A 23,155-nucleotide genomic window follows, 5' to 3' on the forward strand; every position below is an offset into this window, starting at 1 on the left:
AGGTAGGTCTGGCTTTTCGTTGGGGCCCAGTATTCTTCTTAAATCTTGTTTGATGTAGGAGACTTTTCTCTCTTGAAGTTGATGTGTCCTCAGTGGATCCAGAGGCTTGTGAGAAAGAGATGGGAGCAGACAGGAGATGTCTTTTTACACCAGGAGCAAATAGTCTTTCTGAGTTCAAAAACTCTGTGGCTAGTTCAAAAAACCCTGGACCAGCCAGTTAGTCATGTGACCAGCTGGTTTAACCAGTCCTGGCTTTTGTGGATTGCATCACCTTAGCAGTCTCTGGAATGCTCTTCCTTCCACCTTCAATGTCTGGTGATCAAAATTCATTGTGGATTGAATGTGTGAGGGAATGGTCCTTTTGTCTCCACAAGCACTGTCTGTTAGTATGCAAATGTTTTTCAGCTATGTGTCTGGCAGCCCTTGTAACAAGGCTTCTCTTCTTTCCAGCAAGTTTAAAATCAATTTTCATATGACAAAATTAATATGCCTCATTCTTGGCAGGTGGGGGGCCTGCATGACAAAACTCAACAGCATCCAGGACAAAGCAGCCCGCTTGATTGGCACCCCATCTACCACATTAAACATTCATTCCCTCTACTACTGGCGCACAGTGGCAGCAGTGTAGACCATTTACAAGGTGCAGTTCAGGAACTCGCCAAGGCTCCTTTGACAACACCTTCCAAACCTGCGACCTTTTCCACCTAAAAGAACAAGGGCAGCAGATGCATGGGAACACCATCACCTGCAAGTTCCTCTCCAAGCCACGTGCCATCCTAACATGGAACTATATCGTCATTCCTTCACTGTCGCTGGGACAAAATCCTGGGACTCCCTTCCTAATAGTATTGTGAGTCTTTTTTTTATTCGTTCGGGAGATGTGGGCGTCACTGGGTATGCCAGCATTTATTGCCCATCCCTAATTGCCCTTGAGAATGTGGTGGTGAGCTGCCTTCTTGAACTGCTGCAGTCGTTTGGGTGCAGATATACCAACAGTGCTGTTAGGAAGGTAGTTCCAGGATTTTGACCCAGCGAAAGTGAAGGAACGGCAATATAGTTCCAAGTCAGGATGGTGGCTTGGAGGGGAACTTGCAGGTGGTGGTGTTCCCATGCATCTTCTGCCCTTGTCCTTTTAGGTGGTAGAGGTCACGGGCTTGGATGGTGTTGTTGAAGGAGCCTTGGTGAGTTGCTACAGTGCATCTTGTAGATGATACACACTGCTGCCATGTTCGTCAGTGGTGGTGGTCTAGCTACACCACATGGACTGCAGCAGTTCACTAAGCTAGTTCACCATCACCTTCCCAAGGGCAATTAGGGATGGGCAACATGATAGCCTTGCTATCAACGCTCATGTCCCATGAACAAATAAAGCAAAAGAAAAAATCCATGACAAGGCTTACTCCCTGCTCCTTGGCTTGATAACTTTTCACATCTCATAGACTGAAGTGGAGCAGATGTGTAATCAGGTACTTGCGCCCATTTGGTGCTCCCTCAGCAGTTGCATCCAGAATAGTTAAACACAGCACTCTTTAACGTCAAAGAGCATTTTATTCCAAAAATGTTTTTTAAAGTCAAATGCAAATTGTTACAAAAAATAGAAATGCTGGCTGATAAATAATATTCAGAAATTTCAAACATTTTGCAAAAATAGACACTGAGAAACACATTTACATTGTATTAATCAACAGTAATAAATATTTCATTGAATTCCGGTTTCCAACAACTCTTGCAAATTTTAGAAATGTTGTACAATTTTAGCAAACTTTGAAAAAGGAAATAAATGTTGAACTCTGAAACAAATTTTTATTTAGATACAGCAACACATTAAAAACAACAAATGGGACATGACAGTAATGGTCACATTGTTTCAGCCAGGCAGCTTCCCCCTTCATGACAAAGGAGGAGAAAGAGAAGGTAGTAGAGACATTTTGCCACCTGCTCTTTGAAGGCATCTCGCTTAGCTTCTGTGCCTAGATGCACTCGTTGGCGAGTTACTTTGCTGCCTGTCTTCCAGTAAACTTGAGACCAGAAAGGTAAGGCACAGTGTTAAGATCTCTTCTCCCTTGTAATCTAATATCCCTTGTAAATTCCGAGGGGGGAAAAGACACTTAAACTGGTTTCCCTTGCCAGTGCTGAGATGCCTCACAAAGGAATTGGGATGAAAAGCCTGTGCCCCTCTCCTGTCCTGCCTTGGAGAATCGAGAAATAGCAAGTGGACAGGCACTCTGGCTCTAGACTGTTCCCTCCCACCACAACGCAGCCATAGTGGTGTAGCAACTCAGTAGCTCCACCTTCTTCTGGTGGGGGATTAAAGAGCAGAGGTTTGGGATCTCCCTACCCCTTCCTCCTACATATTCTTTGCTCTCTGTCAATGTTTCAGCACATTCTTGCCTTTCAGAGACAAATTAGAGAACGATTAGGCTTACAGTCCTGAGAGTGAGAGGGACAATTGAAGGAGCTACTGGTCTACATTGTTCCAAATGGTTTCATTGAAAGGTCACTGATCACCTAGTTCCACCTCAGATACTTGAGTATGGAGACCCAGTGGATGAGGGAGAAAGGTAGAACATGGTGAGTTTCTTAATATCCCTGCTCTGGTCAGGTCACTGAATTTTTTCCAATACTGCTTTGCCATTTCAGGCATTATGGATGTGCCACTCCGGACCTCCCACCTCTGTCCTCACGCACCCCATGATAACACATGAGGACTGGAATGTTGGGGGAACTGAGTAACTCATCACAACTTTCCTCTATCATGACCAAGAGTGCCTGCAGGTTTTTGTCAGCAAAGCCAAAAATCCTCTTCCTGGCATCCTTCTCCTGTAATTCAGTCATCTGTGAGAAGGGCAAAGTTTGAGACTCTGTACCATCAATTTAAATGAATACATGAAAAAATCTTCACGACTGAGAGCTGTGTGCACTCCCCAGCCTCACTCTAAAGAAAAACTTTTTTTCCTCACATTTGTATAGTAATCCACCCAACAATGTGAGGCACTAAAATTCTGTTCCAATTGTGTTTGAACCATGCTGCACAATTATACGGATTTGCACCCATTTTATGTTTGGGCTTACTCTAAAGGAGATTAGCAAGAAATTTGAGAGTAACTTGACATCAACAAAATGGGTGCGGGGCAGGGTGCCTCTTCAGGTCTATCTTCCGGGTTGCACCCACGGAGGAAATTCCATGCCTTACGCATTTAAGTCATGCAAGAAATAAAGAGCTTCACGTGGTGAACCTGTAACAGTATCGTAAACTGTGTTAAAACAAGGTGAGGAAGGCGTCTCAGGCTCCCCTTTCGCCCTTCTCTGGTTTGACCGCAACAGGGTTTATTCTTTTAACACAGTGATTTTACCACCTCAGTGAGCACTTTTTAAAAATTCGTTTAGTGGGATGTGGGCGTTGCTGACTAGGCCAGCATTTATTGCCCATTCCTAATTGCCCTTGAACTGAGTGGCTTGCTAGACCATTTCAGAGGGCATTTAAGTGTCACATGTAGGCCAGACCAGATAAGGACAGCAGATTTCCTTCCCTAAAGGACATTGCTCACTGTTCCTCGAATATAATTACAAATCAACCAATCAGACAGGTTTTCTTGAGGTTAAACAAGAAAGATGTAAGTTTATTAACCTTATCACTCTAAACTGGTTAAAATTACTAAAATACATGACCCATCCATGTTCTCACTCACACACACAAATAGATACAGAGGGGAAAGAACTGAGTTGGGAGGTGGAGTAGAGTCCTTAATAAAAATGGGATTTTTTTTTTTAGATTAGATTAGAGATACAGCACTGAAACAGGCCCTTCGGCCCACCGAGTCTGTGCCGAACATCAACCACCCATTTATCCTAATCCTACACTAATCCCATATTCCTACCATATCCCCACCTGTCCCTGTATTTCCCTACCACCTACCTATACTAGTGACAATTTATAATGGCCAATTTACCTATCAACCTGCAAGTCTTTTGGCTTGTGGGAGGAAACCGGAGCACCCGGAGAAAACCCACGCAGACACAGGGAGAACTTGCAAACTCCACACAGGCAGTACCCGGAATCAAACCCGGGTCCCTGGAGCTGTGAGGCTGCGGTGCTAACCACTGCGCCACTGTGCCGCCCATTAGTGACCATAACTTTATTAGCTTCAAGATAGTTATGGTAAAGGATAGGACTGGTCCTCAGGTTGAAGTCCTAAATTGGAGGAAGGCTAATTTCGATGGCATCAGACAGGGACTCTCAAAAGTTGAATGGAAGAGGCTGTTTACAGGTAAAGGGACGTCTAGCAAGTGGGAGGCTTTTAAAAGTGAGATAGGAAGAGTTCAGGGCCGGCATGTTCCTGCTAGATGGAAGGGCAAGGCTGGCAAGTTTAGGGAACCTTGGTTGACGAGGGATATTGAGGGTCTGGTCAGGACAAAGAAGGAGGCATATGTCAGGTATAGGCAGCTGGGATCGAGCGAGTACCTCGAGGAATATAGGGGATGTAAGACTACACTTAAGAAGGAAATTAGGAGGGCGGAAAGGGGCCATGAGATTTTCCTGGCAGATAAGATAAAGGAGAATCCTGAAAGATTCTATAAGTATATTAAGAGTAAAAGGGTAGCTAGGGAGAGAGTAGGTCCCCTTAAGGATCAGTGTGGCAATCTATGTGTGGAGCCACGGGAAATGGGCGAGGTCTTAAAGGAATATTTCTTGTCCGTATTTACCGTGGTGAAGGTCATGGAAGCTAGTAAGTTCAAGGGAGGGAACAGAGATATCCTGGAGTAGATCAGCATTACAAAGGAGGAGGTGTTGGACGTTTTGAAGCGCATTAAGGTGGATAAATCCCCAGGGCCTGACCAGGTGTATCTTCGGATGCCATGGGAAGCAAGGGAGAAGATTGCTGGGGCCCTGGCAGAGATTTTTGTATTATCGTTAGCCGCGGGTGAGGTACCGGAAGACTGGAGGATAGCTAATGTTGTGCCTTTATTTAAGAAGGGCAGCAGGTATAAACCAGGGAACTACAGGCCGGTGAGCCTTACATCAGTGGTGGGAAAGTTATTGGAAGGGATTCTGAGAGACAGGATTTATATGCATCTGGAAAGGCATGGTCTGATTAGGGATAGTCAGCATGACTTTGTGCGTGGGAAATCATGTCTCATGAATTTGATTGAATTTTTCGAGGAGGTGACCAAGAGGATTGAGGAGGGCAGGGCGATGGACATTGTCTACATGGACTTTAGCAAGGCCATTGACAAGGTCCCGCTTGGTAGGCTGGTCCAGAAGGTTCTAACACATGGGATCCAGGGTGAGCTAGCAAATTGGATACAAAATTGGCTTGGTGATAGGAGGCAGAGGGTGGACAAAAAAGTGGTCACATGACATGCCTGCCTGTGTAGACACAGGGAGAACTTGCAAACTCCACACAGGCAGTACCCAGAATTGAACCCGGGTCGCTGGAGCTGTGAGGCTGCGATGTCTCTGTTTACTGCCAGCCAGCCAGTCTTCTGTCCATGCTAATATGTTACCCACTACACCATGAGCTCCTTCTTTGTGCAGTAACCTTTTATGTGGCACCTTGTCAAATGCCTTCTAGAAATCCAAGTGTAGTATGTCAATGGGCTCCCTTTTATCCACAGCACATGCTACTCCTTCAAAGAACTCCAATAAATTGGTTAAACATGATTTCCCTTTCACAAAAACCCTGCTGATTATTCCCGATTACCCTGAGCTTTTCTAAGTGCTCAGCTATCGCCTCCTTAATGATCCGATTCTAACACCTTCCCCAAGATAGACATCAAGCTAACTGGCCTATAGTTACCTGTTTTCTGTCCCCCCACCCTTCTTGAATAGAGGGGTTATATTTGCTACTTTCCAGTCTGATGGAACCTTTCCAGAATCCAGCGAATTTTGAAAAATTAACACCAACGCATCTACTACCTCATGAGCCACCTCTTTTAAAGACCCTAGGATGGAGCCAATTAGGACCCGGGGATTTGTCAGTCCGCAGCTCCATCAGTTTGCTCAGTACCGTTTCACTGGTGATTGTAATTTCACCAAGTTCCTCTCTTTCTTCCACCTCCTGATTTACAGCTATTACTGGAATGTTCTTATATCCTCTATAGTGAAGACAGAAGCAAAATATTTTGCACCTTTAACATAGTAAGACGTTCCAAGGTGCTTAACAAGAGCATTATGAGTGAAGTATTTTGACATTGAGCCACAGAAGGAGACATCAGGACAGATGACCAAAACCTTAGCAAAAGAGCTAGGTTTTAAGGAAGATCCTAATGGATGAGAGAGGCGGAGAGGTGTAGCGAGGTAATTTCAAAACTTGGGGCCAAGGCAGCTGAAAGCACAGCTGCCAGTAGTGGAGCGATTGAAATCGGGGATACGCAAGATGCCCGAATTGAAGGACCATAGAGTTCTCAATGGCCTGTTGCGCTGAAGGAGGTTACAGAGACAGGGAAGAACAAGGCCGTGGACGTGAGGATTCTGATGAACGGTCATTGACTTGAAACGTTAACTCTGTTTCTCTCTCCAAAGATGCTGCCGGACCTGCTGAATATTTCCAGCATTTTCTGTTTTTATTCAATTGTTCCAGCTTGCCTGATTGTCATCTCACTCCTACCATTTTCAATCAAGGGTGTAGTTTTTAGAAAAGTTCCCATAGTTTGCATTATTTTACACTAACATAGTAACTACATTTATTTTCACAGTTCCCCCAATATTTCACTAACTGTATCTTTATATTTTTCAACTTTGTAAACTAATTGTGGTCCCCTTCCATAATGGTGTATTCTTAAGGCAATACTGTAGAGGTATACCAATATGAAGTTGCATTATATATCAAAGACACTTGGGGTGATCTTATTAATGTTGGTAGAACAAATCATATTTTTACCCCTTTGGAAGCAGATTAATAAAATGTTTGAAACTTTGTACCTGAATTTAAAAAAAAATTAAATCGAATTCTATACAGCGATATATAAATAATAGTATAGTCTACATATCTTAATTCAAAGCTGATTAATTTGAATTATCTGCTAATGTGAATAGAAATACTACAAAAAAGGTATTGTGTACTTAATTATCTTTTGCATAAACAAATCATTAATAGTTTGTCTTTTAGTTCAGAGAACCATAGCTGACTGATGAACTGATTTTAAGAGACATTTCATGAATTTGAAAAATCAAGTGTATGTGCCAGAATTTATCCATGAGGCTGTGGTGCATTTTGCCCCTGATTTTACATTCTTGGATTTATTGTATCTAACAAATATAGTCTCTTTCTCACTCATATGCTCACACACAAATGCACACAGAGTCACTTACAAATGGAATCATAATAGATTATTTTGTGAGCTTAATGATGCTCATTATGACGATTTCTCTACATAGTTATTGATGGGCAAGTTGACTATAAGTATCTCACACTAGTGTATGATATTAAAATGAAATTTCTTCAATGCGAGAATATATTGAAACCACTTTATAGTTGTTGGACTCATGTTACTACATCCACTTTACTGAAAATATTAGTTCAATGAAAGAGATAGTCAACATTTTGGGTGAGACCCTTTATCAGATCCTTTTTATCGCTGATGGTCTGAGCTGGATTCCAAGAAGTGTGCAGGAGTGCCTACAAGTTGACTGTCCCTCTGGTTTTCCTTTGTGGGGAGTAAGGTTACATAGAATTTTATATAGAAATTATAACATGGAAACACACTATTTGCCCGTGTTTGTGTTTATCTTCCAAAACAGTAGTCCTAATCCTTTCTGCCTACCTTTATTCTCATATCACTGTATTGGCTTTTTGTTCAGCAACCCTTTTAACCTATTCATAAATATTAAGATGGTCTCTACTTCAGTTACTAACTCTGGTAATGCAAGCTGCACCCTCATAACCCTCTGTGTAAAAAAAAAAATCTTCACTTGTTTATTTATTTTTTTTTTATTTAGAGATACAGCACTGAAACAGGCCCTTCAGCCCACCGAGTCTGTGCCGACCATCAACCACCCATTTATACTGATCCTACACTAATTCCATATTCCTATCACATCCCCGCCTGTCCCTATATTTCCCTACCACCTACCTATACTAGTGGCAATTTATAATGGCCAATTTACCTATCAACCTGCAAGTCTTTTGGCTTGTGGGAGGAAACCGGAGCACCCGGAGGAAACCCATGCAGACACAGGGAGAACTTGCAAACTCCACACAGGCAGTACCCGGAATTGTACCCGGGTCGCTGGAGCTGTGAGGCTGTGGTGCTAACCACTGTGCCGCCCAAATTTACTGTCCTAAATCTCTAAAATTTAATTTTATTACAATATCCACTTGTTTGAGACCCCTCAGACCCCACAGCCACTGAAAACAATCTTTTGATCTGTTTTTTGTGCACTGTCTCTCATCCCATTGTAATTTTAAATGCCATGAAAGTACGCTGTAATCTTTGTGGTGAGGAAAACAACCTTATTGTTTTGAAGTCTTTCTTTGTATTTTGATATACAATCTCTATTGTTTCAAAATCCTAGTGTGCAGCTCAATACAGTGCTTCAACTGTGGTCTTCCTAAGGTTTTACTTAAATTCACTATTACATCTCGACCTTTATATTCTATACGAACCATAACACCCAATATTCCAATAGTTCTTTTATACGGCCTTATCCACTTGAGATGCTGTTTTTGATAAAGTGGGAACTTAACTCCTCCAAATCACTCTTCTGTATCTCCCAGCTTTTGCCCATCCCATTCAAGCCAGAAATTATTACATTTAATTGCTTTTTAAAAAATGTACCACCTCATATTTATTGGCATTGAATTCCATCTGCCACTTCTTGGACTATTCTACATTTTATCAATATCCCCTTGCAATTCCCTTCGGTCCTCAGAATTATTTACTTTGCCTCCTATTTCACTGTTTTTTAATGTGTCAGCTGTGGCTCAATTGGTAGCACTCTTGCCTCTGAGTCAGAAGTTTGTGGGTTCAAGTCACACTCTAGGGCTTGAGGATAAAATCAAAACTGCTACTCCAGTGCACTACTGAGGGAGTGCCATACTGTTGAAGATACATCTTTCGGATGAGATGTTAAACCGAGGCCCTGTCTAAGGTGGATATAAAAGATCCCACAGCACTATTGAAAAGAAGAGCAGGGATCTCTGGAATCCTGGCCAATATTTATCTGGTCGTTATCATATTGCTGTTTGTGGGAGCTTCCTCTGCGAAAATTGGCTGCTGTGTTTCCTACATTACAACAGTGACTACACTTCAGAAGTACTTCATCGACTGTAAAGTGCTTTGGATACTACTGCCTCTTGCTCTATATCCAAATCATTGATGTACACAGTGAAAAGTAGCCGTCGCAATATAGAGCCCTATAGGATACTGCTCTTCATTTCCAACCACTTTGAGAAACTGCCCTGTTTCCTCTTTCTAACTGGCTTTTAATCCAGTTTGTTGCCCTGCCTCTAATTCCATACCCTTTAAAGTTCACAAATAGTTTCCCATGTGGTACTTTATCAAAGGCTTTCTGAAGGTCCAAGTGCACCATATGCACTGCATTTCCCCCATCCACCATACCCCTCTTCTCTTGCTCAAAGAGCATTATCAGGTTCGTCAAGCACGATCTTCCTGTCTGAAATCTCTGTTCTCTTCATCTAGACTGTTAATAATTTCATATTTAATTAACAATTCATAAACTTTCTAACAGATGGTGGTGTAGCAGTCTTACAGAATTTGTCGCGAGGAGTTTGCTTTATCCTCTATTTATTTATTTATTTATTTATTAACATTTTAAACATAGAATCACACGGCTGTGACATGGCGTTGCATTTAAGTCTGGAATTCAAAAAGGAAGAAGAATGCAAGTATGCAGTCTTACTGGTGCCATGAGCATCCTTTTCTCAGTCTTGCTAATTGATTATTTATGTTGAGGTTGTAAACAAAATTTATTGCACAGCACCACAATAAAGATTAAATCACAAGCTTCACCAAGTAGGACTTTTTAAAAAATAAAAATTGACACCAACATCTTCAGGCACGTTTTATGGTGTAAACTCTTTTTTTTCATAATAAGGATGACTCAGCCTCCTTACCTACTATAAAATAAAAAGCGATGCAGTGCCTAGCTAAAGAACACTGGTCTCCCAGAAAGCTCCATAACCATGCAGCTGTTGACAAATTGCAAAGAAGGAGCACATGCATATAATGCAGATTTGTTTAACTCATATTGGTTCTGTATGAAAAAGTCTCCGAATGGGAATTTATATCAGCATTGAATAAATGTCCAAAGTGTGAATTTCCTGTCATTTACTGCCACAAATCAAAATGCAGCACATTTCTGCTTGGTGATTTATTATTGCATCATGCATAACCTAAATCAGACCAAGTACAGTGACAATCCTGAGTCTATGCTATCCTGAGAATCCCAATCTGAAACAAAGATAGTACTTTGCATCTTTTTTTTTTTAACCGATCTCTCAAAGTTTAGCCTATAGCAACATTGGTGGTGACTTCTTCCTTCAACACATGCAAGAACATGAAAACATCTGTTAAATATTGTACTAATGTGTATGTTATTTAGTTTCTTGTTGGCTTTCAGTGGGAAACTAGAGTATAAGGTACTAGTTTTTCTTTTGCGACTATAAATGTGGTTGAACTTTTGTATATTTTTTCTTCAGTAAAATTGCCTTAGCAACCACAGTAGCATAACTATAATGTTTACAGATAGTGAAATTTTTGTTACCCTGATTCAAAACAAGCAACTATTTTGCTGCTATCTTAAATGACTAAAGGTTTGAAATTGAAATTTAGTGAAACAAATTTATTAATGAAGGTGTGTGTATTGAGATGGTTAGTGATGTGGACTAAACTGCATTTCTGATCATGAGAGCCCCATAATAAGAATGTCCCTTGAAGGCCAATATGGTGGAGCTTGAATATAGTTTTTTAAGCAGGTTACTCTTAATTGTTCTAGGTACTTCACACTTGGAAACTTACTAAAATGACAACATCCCTTTTAAAAGTATGGATTCAATGGGCAGAATGGCCTCCTGTGTTGTAAATGACTCTGTCTAAAGATCTGTGTACTGTTACATGATCATGATCATCTTTCAATCAAATGCCAATTGATACCATATGCATGGCTACCAGAAAGAACAATCCTTCCATTTTTCTAAATATTAATGCTTAGATTTATCACTTTATTAATGCTTGGATTAGTCTTTGGCAAATTTATTCCAGCAGTTGATGTTGCAGCTGTTAGACAGGAAGTACCCTGTTCTAAGTTTATACTGGTTTGGCACGTGCCTGAATTTTTTGTGTGGAGGATGTGGAATGAACAAGACAAATAAGTACCTTGTTAAGTTTGTCTTCATTCTTAGAATGATGTGAATCCATTGTACACTTAATCCCACCGGGGGTTAATACTAAGTAGTTCATTTCAGTTTTTAGCTCCAGGTCAAAACAAATCAGCACTGATGCCGCTTTTGGAGCTTTCAGGGAGTAGGAGATCATGTGCTGCCGCCCTACCTATTGGCAAGTTTCTCATGGTACTTGTATATGTATGCCCAGCGGAAAATCATCAACTTAGGTTATTTTCCTTAGGTGTGTGGAAGATGCATATCATTGGAAGAACGAGGAAGATCCTCCAAGGTAGGTAGTCTGTATTTTGCCCAAAATCAAAGGTATTGAACCCTCCTGCTGCAGCTGGTGTACTGATACTATTCTGTTTAGTATGTGTTGTAGGAAAATGATTTTTTAAAATCATTTTTTAATACTAGGTTCAATGTGATTTCAAAACATTAGCGGGTGTTTTTTTTACAGTGTAACATTGACATTCTTACATGTGAATGTTATATTAGATGTTCCATAGTCTCAAATATTGAGTTTAGTCTTGAGTATTTTAACTGACTCAACTAGTATACTCTAATAGTTGTGTATCCTTCAAAATAGATAACTTCTGCCAACTCCTGATGTTTGCGATAGGAACAGGTGTGCTCATTCAGTACAAGTATTTTCATTAAATTCAATTTTTGTACTGCTCCCTCTAACCTATTCATATTTTATTGGGTTATGTTTGAGAGCCAAAGCCAGTCTCCAATTAAATCTATGTACAGGTCATGAGTCCTAAAGAGTAGACCAAACATCTATATTGGTAAATTCAGATTTAAAGCAAGTGATTTTTCAGAAAATAATATGCACAGGTTTTGAAAATGCTCCGTGAGATCATTAAATTATGCTCATTAGAGACCAGGGCATGCCACACACAAAGCATAGTGTGTTGAGAATTCTCTTCTATATTTTTGTGTATTTCTTGAGTTCTGTTGTTATATATTAATCAAAAGTGTTTTATAGGATGATAACACTATTCCCTGGGTTAACTGATGACATCTTTTTGCATTTGGGTGGGGGAGAAGTCCCTATAACTATGCAAGTATTGGCAGCAATTTTAGAATTTCAGTTGTGTTTTGGTACTGAGTGGCAGGAGACTCACATTTCTGCACCTCCCTACATGGTGAGATCCCAGTGTCCGCTGGGGTATTAGGGCAACTGTCATGCATTGCTTACTTGCAGGAAGGATGGCATCATTGGCCCTGATTTTGCGTTAAGAATAATGGTGAGGCTAACAGCGCGCACTGCTATTATAGAGCAAATTGGACAGCAAATTTCAGAGTATGCACGTATGCCATTTAACATGGAAATCTGGAAGTTGCTGTCCGATTTGCCCTGCTCCTCCACAAGCTGCACTATACTGGTACCTCAGTGATAAACTCGGCATTGAAATCCATGTAAGGGTGTGAAGTTGCTGTACTTACCCACTAAACACACCACAAAAGGTTAAGGCTGGTATGTTCAAGTGTAAGTGAATTTTAACAGGTGGATAAGTTTGAATTACTGCCAAACAAACTCCCTAACACTCAAAATGTAGTTTTACGTATGTGGAGACTCATTCCAGCAGAATTTAATTATTGTTGGAGATTTTTTTTAACTTTTACTTTCTGTCTCTTTTTCAATCCCATTTGTCTTTCCCAATCTTTATTTCACTTTCTGTACATGATTTAAATCTAATTTATATTTCCTGCTTTATACTTCCTGGTTTAGACTCTCCCTGCCTCAGTGAAGATTCTTCAGTTTGGTTGGTTGAAGACAAGTCACTGCTTGCTCTGCTTGCACAGGTCAGATCACCTGCAGAGGGCGCGGTGCTGGAAATGATCTCTCGTAACCATAAGTTGCCGCTCAAAAGCTCGCAAAAGCTGGCGAGCACCATTCCTTTGCCGCTGACTGCAAAATCTGGGCTAAAGAGTCATAGACTGGCTTTGCCTTATGCCTTTCATTCTTACTGGTTATAGAGCAGCATTGACAGATGCCTTGAAGTGTTGTGTGGTTTGAGGATTTAAAATAAAATCTTCATGCTGATTTCAATATTTTAAAGTATCTTAAAAGTGAGGGGAGAAAACAATTCTAAGGCATGTTTTCTTCTGTAGTTTAAAAATATATGTGTTTGGCTTCCCTAAAATAATTTCCCAATCATTATACTTCTGTTCTTAATTACTTCCATTATGCAGTAATTTTCATTTGTTTTTATGTTCATAATATTGCCTTACATTCTTAGTGTCGTGAAATACAATGTACAGACTGATTGATTAGTTTGTCACCTTTTAAATGCGTATAAAGAGGGTTTTGTGTAAAGGTTTAGCTGGATTGTTCCTGACAGGGAATTCTGTGAAATATTAATTTCTTTCTACTTAATAAAGCTCTGTTTAAAATTTGTTTTGGAAATGATTTGTCTGGAGTCCTTATTTTCATGGAAATTGGTACCATCCATCTCTCCTGAAGTTTTTTTTTAAGATGACCATTATTGAGCATCTTCACCTTTAGTTGCTGCATTTCAGGACCATTTTGATTATCACCATAATGGAGAGATTCTCCCTAGTAGATAATCGAGTGATAATCAGATCATTGCCAGTTGCTGCTGTGATTTGTAAATGCTCTGCCTCTTTTTTCCAATTGACAACCCTGTGTCTTCTGCAGTCTCCTACAGCAGTATTTACTTGCATTGCTCCTATTGGTAAGATTGACTAGCCTCTGCAGTGCCAGCTTATCAACTGATATTCACAGTTATCACATGTAACCATGCCTCAAGCTGGCAAACCTGCCATGACATAACAGTTAGCCAAAAATTATCCCTTGGCAAAACAAATAAGGTGCCATCTTCAGAGTTAAGCACTAAAAGCAACATACATTTGCCTTAAGCAACCCTGTTAGGTGTCTGTACAATTATGTTTTCAGTGGAGCAGGCAACAGAATTGATGGAGGTGAGTGCACACTGCCAGAAGAACCTTGGTTGGTGTGGGGAAGGGGGACATTTCTGGATTGATCTTGACCATAACGTCCTTGATGGATAAGTGGTGTTCTCTCGCATGAGATAATCTGACTTTATGTTCCACCCCCAGCCAGGTAACATTCAAGATCTCTATTTGGTAGAATGACATAATTGTGAGTTGTTTCAAGTAGGAGACACACCTGGTAAATTACAGTTGCTGAAAATTACAATAATCTATGTTTAATGCTGTCATCTTGATAAAAAGTAAATTTTGTGCTGAAGTTGTGTGGAATTGATAAAACGAAACCACAGATTACATGCACAAAACTGGAGAATTACTCAGAGCGTATTGGATGAAAACAAAGGAATGGCTATCTCCTATTCTAATAGCCTGCTCATCTCAACCATGCACTTATGGGGCTTTGGAGAAACATTTGCCTGAGGGCTGTATTTGTGAATAAACTGTATATAAGGGATTTGTTTTGACTATCTTTTAATCCAACATGGACTAATTTTTAACTGCCTGGAGGCATGCACCCAGCACTCCAGGCAGGGTGACAGGCTCTCCCTGCCTACCTGGGAATTCCCCCAACACCGACAGGCACACCGGGGTGGCCTGGCTGCCTTTTCTGTTTTTTGTTTGAATTTTTAAAAAAAGTTTGGTGAGAGGGCACCTTCATGTTAAACACCCTATCAGTTATTTACCCCTTTACTGCAGCCTGCTGCCCCTCTCAAGCTTGAAGGCCTTTGATTGACTCTCCAGCTTCGAGAGCCCACTTGCTGCCCTTAATTGGACAGGGAACCTGTCCCCATGCCAATTAAGAAGGCGTCCCAGTCAAAATCCCAAAGATCATTTTAATATTCCAGTGATTCTAAACATGTCAGGTATGTGATAGTACTCTCGTTTTTGATTGTGAAGGACTTCAGCACAGGCCAGGAGCAATATTTTAGAAAAGAACACCCAACAGTACTGAATCTCTGTCTGCTAGATAGTTGTTTAAATTAGAAGGATCAATCCAAGGGTACATATTCACAAATCTTTAAAGTAGAATTGCACACTTCAAAATTAAACCTCGGTACCTGAGTGGATTCCTGAACCTTGATTTTCCTCAGTATCCATGTTTTGGATTATGCTTCTGTGAAGTGTTGTGAGACATTTTTGTATGTTAAAGGTGCTATATAAATGCAAGTTGTCATTATTTTGGCATTTTTACTGACATGTTCTTGGGTGAAATAGAAATAGAACATTTACTGTAATGGAAGCTTTTTTATGTTGTCTGATGCTACATAAATGAGATGCGTGGAGTTCAGTTGTTGAAGATCTCAAACAGGTTTATTAAAGCTAACAGTGCGGAGCTATCTATCTACTTGATCTGACTCTTGGTGTTACAGTTACAGAGTGAGTCTGGCATGTCGGCATATGACTATATCCTGGCACGTAGCTCATTAGCACAATAAGATCTTAAAGGGACATCACTCCTAGAGGCAATCACACAACATCCCCCTTCTTTCCAAAGATAAATCTCTTATGCTAAAAGCAGAAACAGATACAATTAGATAACAACATCAAAATTATTACACATGAATATAGAGATTATTAACTTTATAAACATAGAAGCTCAAAAGTCCATATGTCGCCTCGGTGGTTTGACAACTCTTGCTTAGGGTGTTTGTGCCTCATTTCTACTTGACAATGCTCTCGTGGATCGTTATGATGTTGAGGTCCTTACACGCTGGTAGTCCTGCCACTGCTGGTCCGCTTCTGTCTACTAGGTCAAACATTTGTGGTTTCCCTGCCAACTTATCCTATCTGCATTGCATTGTCAATGTGCCACTGCAAGGGATGGGTGACCTGCTGTATGTGGATAACTTGGTAGTTGTCGTTTGTATCATTGATTTCCAGCGACTCTGGTACATATCTTTAAGGATTCGGACTGGTAGGATGTTTGTATTAGCGCCGGTGTCAATCTTGACCTTGAGTGTATGTTTGCCAGCCTTCTTTCGGCACATGAAGTTGATAGTGGCAAAAGCTTCCAGTTGTTGGACTTCATCAACGTGATGTGTAAGGTTCACAATGTGGAATGCCTGATCATCTTCTGTCTGAGAGCTACTTTTCTCTAAGTCTTGTTTCAGGTCTGTTTGCTGTGGACCTCATGTATCGGATTGCGTTTATGCAGGTCTTCAGCGCTTTCCTTGCTGCTCTTGCCTTGCTGTCTGTTTGCTTGTATTCTGGTTACGCCTTTGGAGTCAGAATTCCTGCATAGGTGGGCCCAGTATCCTTTTGCATTGCATGCCTTGCACAGGTCTCGAAATGCAGGACAACTTTGCCGTGAGTGGGACCAACCACACTTACCACACAGCTTCCTTGCCCTTTTTGACTTAGTTATGGTGCCGATACTGTTGGCTGCAGCTAGTTCTTGCAGGTGCCGTTGGCCAGCTACAATGGCTTCATATTTCCTGCCATCTTCCAGTAATGTATCAATGCTGTGACATTTCTTTCTCTCCAAGAGATCTTTCTGAAATACTTCAATGGTTGTTGGATGCAATCACCAACTACATTATTCAGTCTGACAGCTCAGCTTCTGAAAAATCGCATTTATTGCCCTTGCTACAGCATCTACTGACAAACTGGTCTACTGATTCCTGTGGCTGTTGCCCTTAGGACATCAATTCTAGGCAGTGAATTCAGAAATTCACTCTTAATCGGAGCTGATTTTCTAACACTTTCCACATCTTTGCAGGATTTTTCTGGTCCTGTTCAGATAATCTAGAGGTATTGATTCTGTGCAATCCCTCAGTTCCAATCGCTATCATTATTTTTACAGCCTGTTTTTCGGATTCTGCAATTACTTGATCTGTAAAGCCTCATTGCATTCTTTGTTGGAACAGTTTGAACTCAGATAGGATAGCCAAGGCTTTCCAGATCATGCTGGGAAAATTGGTATCCATCTTTCTGCTGTTCTTTTGCTTTAAGAACTTTCTTTATGACTCTGCACTTGTTCCCCTTTAAAATGAATTCTCTGTTCTTTAGACTGGCTGATTTGATTGACAGGAGCAGCATGTCTGTTTATCTAGCTTCCAGCACTCTAGTCTGGATGTTTATCTTCTTCATCTTCATCTTTGGCCTCCTTGTCTCGAGAGACAATGGGTAAGCGCCTGGAGGTGGTCAGTGGTTTGTGAAGCAGCGCCTGGAGTGGCTATAAAGGCCAATTCTAGAGTGGCAGACTCTTCCACAGGTGCTGCAGATAAAATTGGATGACAGGGCTGTTACGCAGTTGGCGCTCTCCTTGCGCTTCTGGCTTTTTTCCTGCCAACTGCTAAGTCTCTTCGACTCGTCACGCTTTAGCCTCGCCTTTATGGTTGCCTGCCAGCTCTGGCGATCGCTGGCAACTGACTCCCACGACTTGTGATCAATGTCACAGGATTTCATGTCGCGTTTGCAGATGTCTTTAAAGCGGAGACAAGGACGGCCGGTGGGTCTGATACCAGTGACGAGCTCGCTGTACAATGTGTCCTTGGGGATCCTGCCATCTTCCATGCGGCTCACATGGCCAAGCCATCTCAGGCGCCGCTGGCTTAGTAGGGTGTATATGCTGGGGATGTTGGCTGCCTCGAGGACTTCTGCGTTGGAGATACGGTCCTGCCACCTGATGCCAAGTATTCTGCGGGGGCAGCGAAGATGGAATGAATTGAGACGTCGCTCTTGGCTGACGTACGTTGTCCAGGCCTCACTGCCGTAGAGCAAGGTACTGAGGACACAGGCTTGATACACACGGACTTTTGTGTTCTGTGTCAGTGTGCCATTTTCCCACACTCTCTTGGTCAGTCTGGACATAGCAGTGGAAGCCTTTCCCATGCGCTTGTTGATTTCTGCATCGAGAGACAGGTTACTGGTGATAGTTTAGCCTAGGTAGGTGAACTCTTGAACCACTTCCAGAGTGTGGTGGCCAATATTTATGGATGGGGCATTTGTGACGTCCTGTCCCATGATGTTCCTTTTCCTGAGGCTGATGGTGAGGCCAAATTCGGTGCAGGCAGCCGCAAACCTGTTGATGAGTCTCTGCAGACGGTCTTCAGTGTGAGATGTTAATGCAGCATTGTCAGCAAAGAGGAGTTCCCTGATGAGGACTTTCTGAACTTTGGTCTTCGCTCTTCGACGGGCAAGGTTGAACAACCTGCCACCTGATCTTGTGTGGAGGAAAATTCCTTCTTCTGAAGACTTGAACGCATGAGAGAGCAGCAGGGAGAAGAAGATCCCAAACAGTGTAGATGCGAGAACACAGCCCTGTTTCAAGCCACTCAGGATAGGAAAGGGGTCTGATGAGGCGCCGCTATGCTGAATTGTGCTTTCATATTGTCATGGAATGAGGTGATGATACTTAGTAGCTTTGGTGGGCATCCAATCTTTTCTAGTAGTCTGAAGAGACCACGTCTGCTGACAAGGTCAAAGGCTTTGGTGAGATCAATGAAAGCAACGTAGAGGGGCATCTGTTGTTCACGGCATTTCCCCTGTAGCTGTCGAAGGGAGGGACAGCATGTCAATGGTGGATCTCTCTGCTCGAAAGCCACACTGTGCCTCAGGGTAGACACGCTCAGCCAGCTTCTGGAGCCTGTTTAAAGCGACTCGAGCGAAGACTTTCCCCACTATGCTGAGCAGGGAGATTCCACGGTAGTTGTTGCAGTCACCGCGGTCACCCTTGTTCTTATAGCGGGTGATGATATTGGCATCGCGCATGTCCTGTGGTAGTGCTCCCTCATCCCAGCACAGGCAAAGCAGTTCGTACAGTGCTGAAAGTATAGCAGGCTTGGCACTCTTGATGATTTCAGGGGTAATGCTGTTTATACAGCTGTGCAATAGGTATTTCAAATGCTTTTCTTTCTGCTAGAGTTTGTTTATCCAGCTGTCCAGTAGGCAATTCTTCATGGTTGAGTGGTTTTATGAGTTTTTAAAACTCTGGCTGAGCGAGGAAGGCTCTGCAGCATTCAAATGATTTAATGGTTTCTTTTTATAGCTTTAGTCGTGAGCTACGTGAATGGAGGATTCCCGTGCTTTTTGCTGTCGGGCACCTCCTGTAATGGCGCGGACCTGATCAGTGTGGGGGAGCCTTTGAAAACAATCGATCAGCCTGAGATAGGGGTTGGGTTTTCCCTGTTTTTTTCTTTTACTGAGCCTTAAAAAAAAAATCAACTTTGCAAACACCTCAAAGCTTTTTGTTTGAAACTGAGGTTCCTGTACCGACGGCAGACTGACTCATCCGATCACAGTGCTTGATTTGCAGCCTGTCGTTATGCGCTCTGTCTTCTACAGCTTGAGTAAGTGTTTTCTTCTTTCCTTGTTTGGGCCAGTTTTTTTTTAACTTTCTCTTTTCTAGCTGTAGGGAGGCAGTTTTTAAAGCTGTTTTCCTGTAGTCTTCAAGCTTGGATTCTGTCTTCTCATCACAGCTGCCACCATGAAATGAAAACCTTTTTATGTTGTATGATGCAACATAAATGAGATGCGTGGAGTTCAGCTAATTGAAGATCTCAAACAGGTTTATAAAACTAACAAGTATATAAAATGTAGAACTATCTATCTACATGACCTGCCTCTTGGTGTTATAGTTACAGAGTGAATCTGGCAGGTAATCACGTGACTGCATCATAGCTCATTAGCATACTAAGATCTTAAAGGGACATCACTCAATCACACAACATTTACAGCCAAAGTTCCTAGGTTGACTTATCAGTATAATGTCAGTTTTCTTAGACTTTGTAGTGGTTTGATACAACTGATTGGCTTGCTCGGCCATTTCAGAGGGCAGTTAAGAGCCAACCATATTCCTGTGGGTCTGGAGTCACATGTAGGCCGGACCAGGTAAGGACGGCAGATTTCCTTCTCTTAGGGACAGTGGTGAACCAGATGGGTTTTTACAACAATCAACAATGGTTTCATGGTCAGCATTAGAATAGCTTTTAATTCCAGATTTATTAATTGAGTTCAAATTTTACCATCTGCTGTGGTGGGATTCGAACCAATGAAACCAGAGCATTAGCCTGGGCCTCTAGTTTGCTAGTCTATTGACATTACTGTTATGCCACCGCCTCCCCCTAAGGCCCACCAAGGCTCCTTCGACAGCACCTTCGAAACTCACGACCTTGGCCACCTAGAAGGACAAGGGCAGCAGATGCATGGGAACAACACCACCTGCAAGTTCCCCTCCAAGCCACACATCATTCTGACTGGGAATTATATTGTCGTTCCTTCACTATCGCTGGGTCAAAATCCTGGAACACACTTCCTAACAGCACTGTGGGTGTACCTACACCCCAAGGACTGCAGTGGTTCAAGAAGGCAGCTCACCACCACCTTCTCCAGGGCAATTAGGAATAGGCAATAAATGCTGGCCTAGCCAGTGATGCCCACATCCCACGAATGGATTAAAAAAAAGTTGTATGTTTGGAAGGATCTAAACCACAGATCAGTGGTGAGCAAAAAACTGAATAAATTAAAGTTAAATCAAACTTTCCTCTGGTTGATGAATAAGGAATAAGAAAGAATAAATCTAAGATCATGAAAAGGACAAATGGAGAGGATATGAGAATTTGTTTTTATGTAGAGGATTGTTAGGAAATGGGGGCACTACCAAGAACAGTGGTGGAAGCACAATCCATGATAGGTAGAAAGGAAACTATAAATATTTATGTAAAAAATTAAAAAGACAAGGGAGAAGAGCAGGAGACTGGGACTAAGTTGTTTGCTCTTTCAGAGAGCTGGTACAGGTGTGATGGGCCAAATGGCCTCCTCTGTGCTGCAACACGATGAATCAATGAAGGCATGGGAACAATTAAAGGGCTTCTGGCGTGTGCACTGCTAAATCTGCCTTTCTGAATTCAGTTGGATGGCCACAATGATAAAGGAATGTGACTTTTTGATTTATCACAGAGATGGCTCACAGACATGGGATTTGCAGAATGTGAACCAAAGCAGCAACAATATTTTAGTGGCAAAAGGTTATTCAGAGTCTAAAATATAACAAAAAATGTAACCTTCCTTGACCACCAGCACCACTATTAAACCAGGATATTAATTTTTTCAGAATGCTGAAGTTTAATGTTATAGTTTCATGATATAATTAACGGTATGCACAGTTCAATTACCATTAAGATTTAATTACTGCTGATAGCTTTTGGCTTAGCAATATATTCATTTATATATTATTAACAATGCTAATTTCAAGAAATGGCAATTAGTGACACTGCTGATTTTGTACATTTTACCAATCTTTCTGTTTTACATGCTGAGATTCTGTTTCAGTATCTTTGAGAGTTTTAAAATTAACACAGGTTTCCCTGGTCACTAAGGGAGTTCAACCAGTTAGTTGCTGAGCTATACAGGCCAGGAAGGTCCCAGTTTTGTTGATTTTAATTGGAGTAGTGGCAGTGGTATCATAATGAGATCTGTTTCCTTAAGTTAGTGAGGGCAGAATCAACCAGGGTTCCTTTTTCTTGATTGCTGTATAGTGACTCTTGCAAGAATCAAAATCAGCTTCGGTACCTCCCATAGTTGAATAATATAACCATTATTGATGCATGAATAATCACTTGAGCAAGATGCAAGAGAGTGGCTGGTACTCCTGCAGCCCTACCTATTAAGGAACTAATGTCTTATAAGAGGGAGGAGATAAAACTGGAAAGTTGACAAGGGGAAGAAAAGGCTTCAGTTTAGCGTGGGACAACTCTTTTACTGCACGATATAGTGCACATTTAGCTTGGTGGACATATAGTTACTAATAATTTGGGTGAAATTTAATCAACAGTCAAAGAAACAGGCTTTACAAAAATATATTCTTTTACGTAGTACTTTAGATTCAGATGGGACAAAATTGGGCTCTGTTGGCCCTGTTTTTTGAGCGCTAAGAGGCCTCTTATACTACAAAATGGTGCCCACAACGTGCACGTGAGCACAATTCCAATGAGCAGTGTACTGGACACCAAATTTGTGAAAGATTCACACGCGTCAACCAAATAACAGCCGGCATCATGCAGAGAAGGCAGATCATGATGCCACACTTATTTGGCATCAGTACTGGCATTTTGGAGCTCCACACTCTGGCCTCTTAACGTCACATTGCTGAACACATAGTAAAGATGCATGAAGGACCCCACCCCCTCCCTAAACCGACCTGGATTATTGAAAGGATTATCAACTACTGGCAGGTCAGTTACTGGGTTATTTCTTCTGTCTGTTGCTGCAATTCTACATGTTTTGGATGCTTTTCCATACTTATTTAAAGTTTTAATAGTCTACAGGGAGTGATCATTTGGCTTTTGGGCGGTTATCCAATTAAATCCCCAGTGTATGTCCAACATAATTAAGGGTGCAGTTATTTTTTTAATCTCAGTGAATGGTATCTTATGTAGGCGATGGGGCTCTCGGCCACCACCTGAAGATCCGCCGAGAGCCCCACCTTGCTTCTTTTTGGGAAGGCCCGCTGCATCACATGCTAATCAGGAACTTAACTGGGCGGAACGGGCCTTCCCCAACCAAGATAAAGGATCGCGGCAATGGAAGTCCCACCAGCTGAGAGCTGTCGGCCAAACAGACGCCAGCAGCTCTTTTACTCAGCAACGCCATCGTGGAGGCAGTGGCTTCAGCTGGTAATGCAGCCACCTGAGGCCTAGAATCGTCGAGGGACCGTCGAGGCTACAGGTGAGTCATGGCAGGAGGGGTTTCACAGATGATGGGTGTAGGGGCTCAACAGCAGCGGGCCCTCCCTTCCTGATGCAGGGTTCCTCGATCAGGTACTGTGCCTTTGAAAGAGGGACAACCCCCCACCACCCCCTCCAGGAGCTGGCAAGCAACCCACACAG

The 23,155-nt window shown here is 41.9% G+C and overlaps 1 protein-coding gene across 16 annotated transcripts in view; it reads left to right on the plus strand.

Moving 5' to 3' along the window:
- magi2a (membrane associated guanylate kinase, WW and PDZ domain containing 2a) overlaps positions 1–23,155 on the plus strand; it is an 899,048-nt gene that overhangs the window by 68,844 nt on the left and 807,049 nt on the right. For 11 of the 16 annotated variants that reach the window (XM_068059206.1, XM_068059207.1, XM_068059208.1 and 8 more), the window contains exon 2: positions 11,587–11,634. The exons of the other annotated variants lie outside the window; for them this stretch is intronic. In XM_068059206.1, coding sequence (XP_067915307.1) covers positions 11,587–11,634 — 48 coding nt within the window. The remainder of the gene's footprint in view (positions 1–11,586; positions 11,635–23,155) is intronic. 16 annotated transcript variants of the gene reach the window in all.

Source organism: Heterodontus francisci, chromosome 27, assembly GCF_036365525.1.
Source record: "Heterodontus francisci isolate sHetFra1 chromosome 27, sHetFra1.hap1, whole genome shotgun sequence".
Classification (NCBI taxonomy): Eukaryota; Metazoa; Chordata; class Chondrichthyes; order Heterodontiformes; family Heterodontidae; genus Heterodontus; species Heterodontus francisci.